General features: G+C 37.3%; 1 protein-coding gene across 2 annotated transcripts in view; it reads right to left on the reverse strand.

Moving 5' to 3' along the window:
* The window catches only part of BANK1 (B cell scaffold protein with ankyrin repeats 1), a 307,020-nt gene extending 305,395 nt beyond the window's left edge, over positions 1-1,625 (reverse strand). For both annotated transcript variants that reach the window (XM_032261513.1, XM_032261511.1), the window contains exon 1: positions 1,323-1,625. In XM_032261513.1, the coding sequence (XP_032117404.1) occupies positions 1,323-1,392 (70 nt within the window). In that variant the 5' untranslated portion in view covers positions 1,393-1,625. The remainder of the gene's footprint in view (positions 1-1,322) is intronic.
* Positions 1,626-10,953: the final 9,328 nt, after the last annotated feature.

Here is a 10,953-nt window from a genome sequence, read left to right on the forward strand (position 1 = left end):
GGGGGGAAAATGCATGGGAGGAAAAAGAATAATTGAAATGCTACAAATATTGATTCACATGGCTCTTGCATTATTTATAATAGCAAGTGCCTCAAAATATTACTTGATATCATGTGAAATAAAAGCCATTTTCTGCCTAAACTGCTCAATCTAGAAGTTTGAAACAAACTATACCCCATTCTCTAACAAAATTGTTAAACTGAAATTACAAAAGAGTTGTAATCTGCTCAAAGTTTGAAAGACATGGTTGGTCTATTTACAGCAGACCAGCTGAACCACAGTTTTCAAGAATGTCAATGTGCAATAGTTAAAATATTAATATATTAACATATCATGGGCTTTAAACCTTTCTTGTCATTTTTCATTGACACAAATGTACTTCTTATTTAACTTATTCAATAAAGCAATCCCTAAAGTTTATTTAGGTAAAAATGCACTTGCCAACAGAAATAGCTAAAACCAAAATTACATTACCTAAAAAATTCTGGAAAACTATGAGAAATTTATTTCTATTCAGCAAATTAAGAGAATTTCACTCAGAATATATTTTCTTTTTGAATTTCTCACCACGAAACTCCGGTAATATTAATACCTAAGAGAAGCTTTTTAAATTTTAAAAACAACATTGTTGTATCACTATGTAATTTGCAAATACTTTTGAAACACTTCAGAAAGAACTAAAGAAAACTGCTTTCACATCCATTTGAAAATGTAAATCCATTTCTGCAACCAAGTTGACTGTTTTCCTTTGACCAAGTTAGTAAAGCGAGTGGAGTAGGGAGGTGGTGTTGGGAGAGCTTCTCTGCAAAGCCACCTGCCCGAGAAGCCGGGCAGTTACAGTCCACGCTACCACTTCACCAGGCTGGGTTTTGTCAGACCCGGCAGCTAAATGGGTGACGCTACAGATGAGCGGTTTTGTTGTGTTTATATAATGTTGAAAATGATTATGTATAATTTTAAAACACACACATTGCTTTTAAACAGGTTGCAAAGTGATTTTAGAAACGACAGGACCCTGTCCTTGGTGCTCGATAAAGTTCCAGCTCCTCAGAAGTTGCTGACACCGAGGGTGGCCCGCTGGCCAGAACTCAAAACGCGCTCCCTCTTCGTGGCATCCAGATGCCCTTCAGAGAAGTCAGGGACAGAAGAACCCTCCAGGCTGCCCCGCGGCAGGCTGAAAAGGGGAAGCCCTGTCTCAGGGAGGCCCTGGCCTCGGCGGTGCCTGAGTGTAGTAGTCTAGTGATGGCCCGTGGTCTCCGCAGAGCCCCGTAGCCATTCGGGCGGTCTCCGCGTCAAGCCCCTCCAAACGCGCGACTACCCACCTGGGGGCGCTGGGCCGCAGGGGGCCTGGTCCGGGCTCTCAAGCCCCTTGCCTGGTGCGGCAGGCAGCATTGTGGCGGCTGAAGCCGAGGACTCTCCCGGTCAGAGGCTCCCCGCGATTCTCTCTTCCTCTGGCGATCCGCTCTCCCCAGCCTGCTTGCCACCCGGGGCGGCTGCGGCCAGGTCTCAGGAAACGCAGCCCCAGGGCTCATGCCCGCAAGGCCGGGACTGCGCTCCGCTGGGCGCCCAGAGGAAGTGAAACTGATCAGGGGCCTGCTTTTGCATCCCTTTTCAAAAGGCTGCTTGGTTTGTTATAATACTTCTCCTCCTGTTTCCTTCCTCACCTTTTCACCTAGGACATATTTAGACCCCTCTTACTGTAGCTCTTCTTGTCCCTTTCTAGGTGTTCCATACTGCCATACTGCCCCCACTTCCAGGCAGACGTAGGGATACCAGAAGCGAACATTTGGTGGAAAGAGAGAATAATTAGATAGATGGATGGGTAGATACACAGATGACAGATACATGGATATAGAAATGAAGATAAAGATAATATTGTAATTTAAAAAATATTTTATTTTACTTTCTAGGCTAGGTTCATAAATTGAAAAGTGATTTAAAATCCCATATAAAATGTATTTCTTACTCTTGCTCCAATTCAGAAATAGACTCAGTAAAAAATTATTTCTGGCTCTACATAGCCTCTCCAAACAAGTTTGTTTGCTTGTTTTAAAGATGGAGATATATCATAATGTCCCAGAACCTTAAAACGAATGTCACTTCTCTCAAGCATGTCTAAGCTAGTCATTTGCCCTTTGAAGCTGAAGGTATTTTTTGAAGATCAATTTGGTAGTAATACATAGTTTAAATGTTCCTCTCCTCTTCTTATAATGGGAAGGCTTGCTTTTGAAACTTTCTCTCAGATGAAGTCTTTTTTAGGAATACTATAAATATCAGGTACTAAAGAAAATGTTATTTTTTTCACATAAATCAACTTATTAGAACTTTATAACATAATGTGGAAAACTTGGAGAAGTATGTGAAATGTCCAAAAAACTTGAAAACAATTATAGGTTGAATTGTATTTATCTGATTTCCAGTAGTTCCTTTACATCATTATTAATTTTATGCTGATTTTCTGAACTTTATATAATGGAACAAAAGATTTCATCTAATTTATGAAATAATATTACATTGAGAAAAAATGTTGCCTTCTATATATGCCTATTAACTGAGAGACTTCAGCATAATAGGCAAAACAGACATTTGGATTGCAGGGTTTGTATATTCTTCAGTGTTTCAGAAACTCAATTCTTAGGAAAGTATGTCTTAAACAAACCCATTGGAGAAAAGAATGTCTCCATGGATATATTTGCTGATATATGTATTCCTGATAAGAGCTACTTTAATCAACATGAACACTCCAGCTGATGCTCTTCAGATTAGTGTCCAGAACTTGAAAGGCATCTATTTATGCACACAAAAACTTGTTAATAAAGACCCTGTTCAGACAGGAACTTATATCTGTCACATGAACAGGACAGCCTTCTTGTATGAAGAGCACTGGATTGGAAATCAGAAGGCTGCGGCTGCCATCCTGACTCGGCTCCTCAATATCTGGGTGTTTGGAGCAATTCTTAATATTTTTGAGCCTTGCATTTCTCATCTAATTTATTCATTATTAATGAATAAATTAAAATTATTGTATTCAAGTTTCTGCTAGATATAAAATGTTATGACACAGTCTTCTAATAAAACTATAGAAAATAAGATTTATATATGAAAATTAAGTATATTTTCAGATGCTCATTTCCACTATTTATGTCAAATGAAGCTAGTAAATAAAAAAAGTAAAAACTCTGCTGAAAATTATGGACTGTTTTTTTTTAAAAAGATTATGTGTTAGAAGATCTTTAAAATCTTCCATTATAATTTAAAAATTATTCTAGCTTCATTTTAGTTTTGTTTTGAATAAGGAAATAGACATTGACTACCCCAATGGCTGACTTATTTATTCTTTTGTTTTACTGTTAACAACTACTCTTTTTTTTTTTTTTTTTTGAAGGGGAGTCTTACTCTATTGTCCAGGCTGGAGTGCAGTGTCATGATCTTGGCTCATTGCAACCTCCACCTCCTGGGTTCAAGTGACTCTCCTGCCTCAGACTCCAGAGTAGCTGGCGTTACAGGTGTGCACCATGCCCAGTTAATTTTTGTATTTTTAGTAGAAATGGGGTTTCACCATGTTGGTCAGGCTCATCTCAAACTCCTGACCTCACGATCTGCCCGCCTCGGCCTCCTAAAGTGCTGGGATTACAGGCATGAGCCACCGCACCCGGCCATCAACTACTCTTTTTATTTTAAATATTCTATATGCTATGTTTTATGCAGGAGTTTCACAATATTCATGTCATTTGGTTCTCAAAACAAGGAAGCTTTAACAATATTTTACAAATGAGAAATCTGGTCATTGGAAACTGTAAGTGGTAGAGCTGGAATTCAATTATAGATCTGACTTCATAGCCTGCCCTCTTAATTATAACTGGACCTCCTGCCCCACTTTCTTTTAAGATCACATAAGGCCCTTGCTAAAGATTACATAAACATCATAGGATAGATTATTCATACATACCCATTGGAAAAATTTTTTTGTTTCCCTATCCACTTTTTCACAGAGCTGTAAGCTCATACAATTAAACACAAATATCCTTAAAAATAGGTATGAACTGTACTTATAATTTATTACAATTGTGCTATTTGGTTGAGGATATATAGATGTTCACACACACACACACGATAACCTAAGTCTACATGTTTTCTAACTTTGCTGGTACATTTATAAAAATATATTTCAGAAGACTTTTTTACTCATTTTGGTCTTGTTTCTGTGTCAAGCACATCTTTAATCACAGTTGACTTTATTTTTCCCCTGCTTTCTCCCTTCAGGAGAGGATACCATCCGGAATGTTGGGTTATCTGTTGGTTCATATTTGTTCTCAGGGAAGAGGCACTTAGTAATTCTCACACCGAGAGGCTTTTTCAGGCAGAATGCTACCAGTAGTGTGTAATCGCAGGTTTCTGATTTTACCTCTGATACAGAATGACAAAAAATGCTAGCCACAGTAGGTTTCTTGTTTCTCAATATATCAAACTCCTGGATCCATTGACTTCTTCCCTTGCATTATTTTTCCTAGCAGCATATTGGCAGCCTCAATATTATTACCCCATTCTGTGAAGATTATAAGAGCCTCATGCTGGCCCTGTGTTCCAATAAATGGACAGCTAAAGCTGTTTGGTGTTGCCCTGCACTTGCCATGGCTGATTTGTTGTGTCCTTTGCACACTAGATGCTGTTGTGCATGCTATTGGCTTTATTTCTGCCTTTAGATTCTGGATATGTTTAAAGAACCAAACTAGTTCTTTTCTAAAGCAATAATCTATGGTAAAAGTGAAATAGTTGCTTCTTCATGGCTCTTTGTTAATTCGGGAGTTTTCCTCTTGACAGTCATGTCTGGACTTTTAGACACTGAATCATATTATTCCCCCAGGGTGTTACTACACTTCTTATTTACTTCCTCAAAACTAAAACAAATACCAGGAATGTCTGAAGGAATTTTTAGCAATAGTTTTTTTTGTGTGATTACTGGCAGGCTTTATTTTCTTTTGCTTCTTCACATTTAATTGAATTAATACTAATCTGTATAGCAACTCCCCCAAAGAGGTCCACATTCTAATCTGCAGAAACTGTGTATATATTTCTTTACATGGAAGGTGGAATTAAATTAAGGATCATGAGATGTGAAGATTATCGTGGATTAACCAGGTAGGCCCAGTGTAATCATAAGAGTCCTTATAAGATGGGGACAGAAAAGTGAAAGTTGGAAAGGAGATGTGACGAGAAAGCAGAGATTGGAGTAATATGCTTGGAATACGGAGGAAGGGGCCACAAGCCAAGGAATATAGGTAAACTCCAGACTGAGAAAGGCGAAGAAATGAATTCTCCTGCAGAGCCTACGAAAGGAACCAGCCCTGTTGACATCTTGGCTTTTAGCCCATTGAGACTGATTTTGGACTTATTACCTCCACAATTCTAGGATAATAAATTTAGGTTGTTTTAAGCCACTACATTGTAGTAATGTGTTTCAGCAGCAGCTAACTAACACACCACTTTACGGTGATAGGAAGCTAACACAAAATTCAGTGATAAGTTGTTTGCAGGATGATTCATTAATAGGGTAAATCTTTCTGCATTATTCTAACTAAACATACATTAATGAATATTTAATTCCCTTCATCATTAATGTGCTAAGTCCCCATAGAGCAATATTTCATTGATAATTGGTGATTGTGGTAGTTCTTTGATATTCCTTCCTGCATGGCTGTTTGCATTATGTACTTGCTTTTGTTCTCTAGTGACTGCATAAATCTGCTGATTCTTCTTTTTTTAATTATATTGAGTCTGCCTAGTAGAAGTAAGCAGGTTTTCTGCTTATTCCATAGCACACACCCCCACCACTACCCCTCCAGTCAGAATCCTGCCTGTGCTAACAAGCAAATGTGAGTCTGCTGGAAGGAAGCTTGCTCAGTAGATCTGACTTTTAACAGCCAATACTATAAAACACTTGAATGTCAAGAAAGCTGAAATTCTCCATTTCTCTTTTGTTTTTTGTAAAATATGGTAAGCTGCTTCCATTTTTACCCCATAATTATTGATTTCATTGGAGTTTCAGCCCCACTCCTTACCTAACACAATAACACAGATCTCTCCATATCCAAACTTATTAGCTTCATTCGTCAACAGGATAAATAAAATAGCATTGCTATTCATATTTTTATTATTAATTCAAAAAGTTTAGTAAATACTTACTATATGCTGTGCACTGAGCATACAATGATAATAAGATATACCCCTTGCTTCCAAAAATATCTTCCTTCTAGAAATTCTGCTTTAGTTTTTGTGGAAAATTGTGTAGGGTAAAATAACACTAAATAGCTCTATGATAATTGAAAAATACTTTTAGACTATTAGAAGAAACAAAAATATTCTTGTAACTATTGTGATTGTTAGAGCAGGTTCCATTATAAATAATTCATACTAAAGAAACATTGAAATTGGAAGTGTTTGGAACCAGAAGATAGCAACAGGAAGTGGTTGGAGAAAAATTTCAACAGGAAGAGAAATAAAGATAATGTGTTTCAGTCAGTGATGTAACTATAGCTACGACTGCGCTTAGGGCAGGTTCCCAAAACTGTACGCCTTGACATGATCTAAGAATTGGAATAGAATATAGAATATCTACCTCATAATTTCATATGGTAGTGAGTCACCTGTTAATATTTTAGAAGACAAAAATGCAAACATTTATTTGAGGCAAGTGAAGTTAGTTTCCTTTCAAGTCATCGTGAACTATGACCCGAAAAACAAAAGCTATTGTAGGCAATATCTGAAACACCCATTCAGAGAAAAAAACACAGCATAATAAACACTTTTCCAAAGCACTAAGAAAAGAAATACAAGCAGAAAGTGACATTTTTATGGTGAAAATTCTCACTGAAAACAAATTACAGAAATGTTTGAAACACAAAGCCAATGCCAAGGAAATAGCATCTCCTGCAGATCTTCTGAATGCTTCTCTTGCTCCTTTCCTGTGGCTAGTTTAGAGTTCATTCCCCACCCTCTGAAGGACCAGCTGTGTGGTAGCAATTAGTCTTTTGAAGAGGGCACCTATGGAAAACTCCTGTTACCCTAGTAAGCCATCATAAGACATCAGGAGAGAGGGCTCTCAGTGGATCAGGCTCTATATCCTGTTGCAAGACATTATGTAGAGTTCAGGGATGCTAAGCCATTGAGGAATGCTGAAGAAAATCTCAGGCCATCTCTATTGGGACCAATGAAAAGTACTTCTTCATAAAGACCTTGGTACCAGAAGCATGTATATATGTGAAGGAAAGGGAATACATTATTTAGGAGAGCTGTCTTTCTGAGTCTAGGTCAAATGAACACAGGAGAAGGATGTTTAAAATTATATTAAAGGATAAATAATGGCTTAACTTAGAAGTCTAGCTACCTCTAAGGTAGCTTGAATAGGTAAAAATACAGAGAAATGGAAGGGTATAGTGAATTTGTTTAGTGGCTAGAAATGTGAGTGGGAGAGCACTTTGAAAAATCCTCCTGAGGGATCTAAAAATCATATTTAATTTTATGAATGCCATTGAAAATATTTTGTATACACCATGTTACATTTGTTTCCTGTTGAAAAAATGTTGGAATAGACTAAAAATAATCCTTAAAAGTAATAGAAAAACATTTAGAAACTTAAGATTAAAAATGAAATTTTTTACTCTGTATTTACTGAGCATCTTCTATGTGTATAATATTCCAAAAATGGCATATAAAAGATGGACATTTTATGCACTAAAAAACGTAATTTATAATGAAACCTTAACAGTATAATCATTAGTAGACGTAATTAATAAAAATTTCACTTAAAAATAAATGAATCTCGATTTGTAGATCCAATGAATACTTGCCATGAAATTACACTACAATATTCAGAAGAAAAGTAAATATTTAAAAGAATTATGAGAAATTATTATGTAACCATTCTGGAATTAAATATTATTTACTATGTGTCATAGTTTTTAGAGTTTTTAAAATAAGACAAAAAACAGCAATTGTAATAAGGTAATTGTAATAGAGTATTCCAATATTATAATAGAGAAAGCATTATATAATAGAGAAGGCACTGGATTAGAGTATTTTGCAGGTTAGGGCAGGACAAATGGCAGCTAGCCTGGCCTTAGAATAATAGAAATGCTCCCTGTTCCTTACTGGGGAACAATTTAAACTAATTAAAATATAGTCACTTCAAATAGTCTCAATTCAGGAAAAGACAAGTACCACTTCATACATCAAAACTCTTTTTACATTGAATTTTAACCTATACTAGTGTGTATTTGTGCTTGTGTGTGTAATAAATGGTTAAAGGTATTATGTAGAACACTTTCATGCATGTTATTTTTAAAATATTTTTTACATTTTGTCATTATTGTAGCACAATAGCAAGGGGTAATTATTTCTTCAGCCTTCTTCAAATTCTGAAGCAGAATGGACAAATACCAACTATATTGGGAGTTCTCTCCTTTTATGCTTTTTATCCTTTGTAAAAATGCCTGTTTTCAGTTACTAACTTACAGACTGCAATTTCTATGTTGTCTGTCACTTTTTAAAAAATCAGAAAAAGTACCTTAAGGGAGATAGGAAGAACCAACACGTGAGATAAGTTTGTCATTTTTTTTTAACCTTTCGCATAAGTACCTATTACTCAAGGATCAGGGTAATTCCTCCCACACAAATATAACCAGTGAGCCTCCTCTTCTCAGGAGGAGGCCTAGCTACCTAATTCTCATACAGACACAAAAGAGATCTCACTCTCTGATAGGTATCCAAATTAACTAGAATCATAGCAGAGATAAGTTTGAGACTTGTGGACACTTTTTGAATCTGAAATGAACTAGTCAGATTAACCCTGATTTAAGCATTATATTTTTAGGACATTATATTTATCAGAAACTTAAAGGATTACCTCCATGGGCTTAAGAGTGAATTTGCCTTTAAATCCAAGATTCTATGATCTGAGTTGAACTGACCTCCATTCTGGTGACTTTCCTGTCCCCTGTAATTAATGATGCTTTTATGTAGCTTATTTTTACTTGTTTAATATACTCTTCTTGTAATAAAGTATAAGCCAAGCCCCTTGTGATACTTAATTTTAGAATTCAACTTGACTGGATTAGGGAGTACCTACATAACTTGTAAAGCATGACTTTTAGGTATGTATGTGAGCATGTTTCCAGAGGAGATTGGCATGTGAGTCTGTGGACTGAGTGGGGGAAGATCTACTTTCAATGTGGGCAGGCACCATTCATTCAGCTGGGTACCCAGATAGAACAAAAAGAAAAAAAAGAAGAAGGGTTTTCTCTTTCCCCCTCCTGGGCCTAGGTCACTCTCTTCCTCCTGCCCTTGGACATCAGAACCCCAGGCTCTCTGGCCTTAAGACTCCAGGACTTACACCAGAAGCCCCTTCCCCCACCAGGTTCTCAGGGCCTTGGTCTCAAACTGCGAATTACACCATCAACTTCATCAGCTTCTCTGATTCTGAGACTTTCAGATTTCTGCTGAGTCATGCTACTAAAATTCCTGATTCTGCAGCTTACAGATAGCCTGTTGTGAGACATCTCAGCTTTTATGATGACATGAACCTATTCCCCTAATTAATCTCCTCTCATCTATCAACTATCTATCTATCTATGTATCTATCCATCTATCTATCTTATTTTATTGGTTCTGTCTCTCTGAGGAACCCTGGCTAATACAGATTTTGGTACCAAAACTGATCTAAAGGAACAGAATTTAAGAATGAGTTTCCTTTATTGGTTTCAGAGTTTCTGGAGTTGGCGCTCTAGTCTGATTAGACCTAAAAATGCTAAGGACTCTACTGTTAACAGTACAGGGAGCACTCATAGCCCACAGTATGAACTGTTTATGGAAATATAAAATATCTGGATTTGATACTCCTAATCAGCCACTTACAAGAGGCAAGGACTTGGTAACTATACATGGCACTTTTGAATATTTGTGGAAAATCAAGGAATACAATTATTTCGGTTGATTGCTTCTAATGTTACTGGAAAAAAATGATGGGAAAAAAAAAGATGAATTCACGTACTCAAGTTTCTGGCTCTAGTCCCATGTAAATAGCCTAAGAGTTTATTAAGTGTGCCCTGATCCAGAATCTTCTCTCCTATGGTCATAGGTCTGAAACTGCTGAAAATCAGATCCAAGCCCCTGCCATTTGACTGAGTGAATTAAAATGAAAGATGGGCTCTCAGCTTTACAGGATGTCTACTGTTAACATGTTGGGGAAGAATGGGATCCTGTATGTTGGGGTGAGGATGTGTGGGAAGACCCTCATCAGGCTGAGGGCAATGAGATCCTATATTCTAATAAGTCTATTTTGCCAGCAGAAGTGGCCTCCCTAACCCATGGGCCAGCAGCATCTCCACCCACAGTGGTATTGGCCATTCCACCTGTGGGGAGTTTTAACCCTGCATTGACTGAAGAAATAGTAATGCCTCCCCTAAGTCAGTTGTCAAGCAAGACAATGCTGATTCTCCTCGGGACCCACCCTCACCACCCTTATTTGCTTCTGGACTTGTACCTAGAGTCACATCCTAGCAGGACCTTAACATGAGGTACACAAAGTGTGGCTCATGAGGAGCTGAACCATACCCCAAAAGCACTACCTGAGTTTTTTTATTTATATAAGCAGAAATCCAGGGAATATGTGTGTATAATAAACTCATGGAATAATAGTGGAAGGAACATAAAGTTGGATCAGGCCGAATTTGTTGATATGGGCCCACTAGGCACAGAGATTGCATTCAGTGTTGCAGCTTGGGAAATTAGGAAAGGTGCTAAGAGTTTATTTGGTTGGCTAAGACATGGATCAAGATGGTCCACTATGAGCCAGTTGGAAATGTTCGATGTCTCTTCATTTAATGTAAGGAAAGAATTCAAAGAATTCAAATGTAGGAAGATTGGAAGACTAGAATGTACCTGTCACTTACAACCTAC

The sequence above is a fragment of the Sapajus apella genome, unplaced genomic scaffold, assembly GCF_009761245.1.
Source record: "Sapajus apella isolate SASKATOON/1434 unplaced genomic scaffold, GSC_monkey_1.0 scaffold124, whole genome shotgun sequence".
NCBI classification, from domain to species: Eukaryota; Metazoa; Chordata; class Mammalia; order Primates; family Cebidae; genus Sapajus; species Sapajus apella.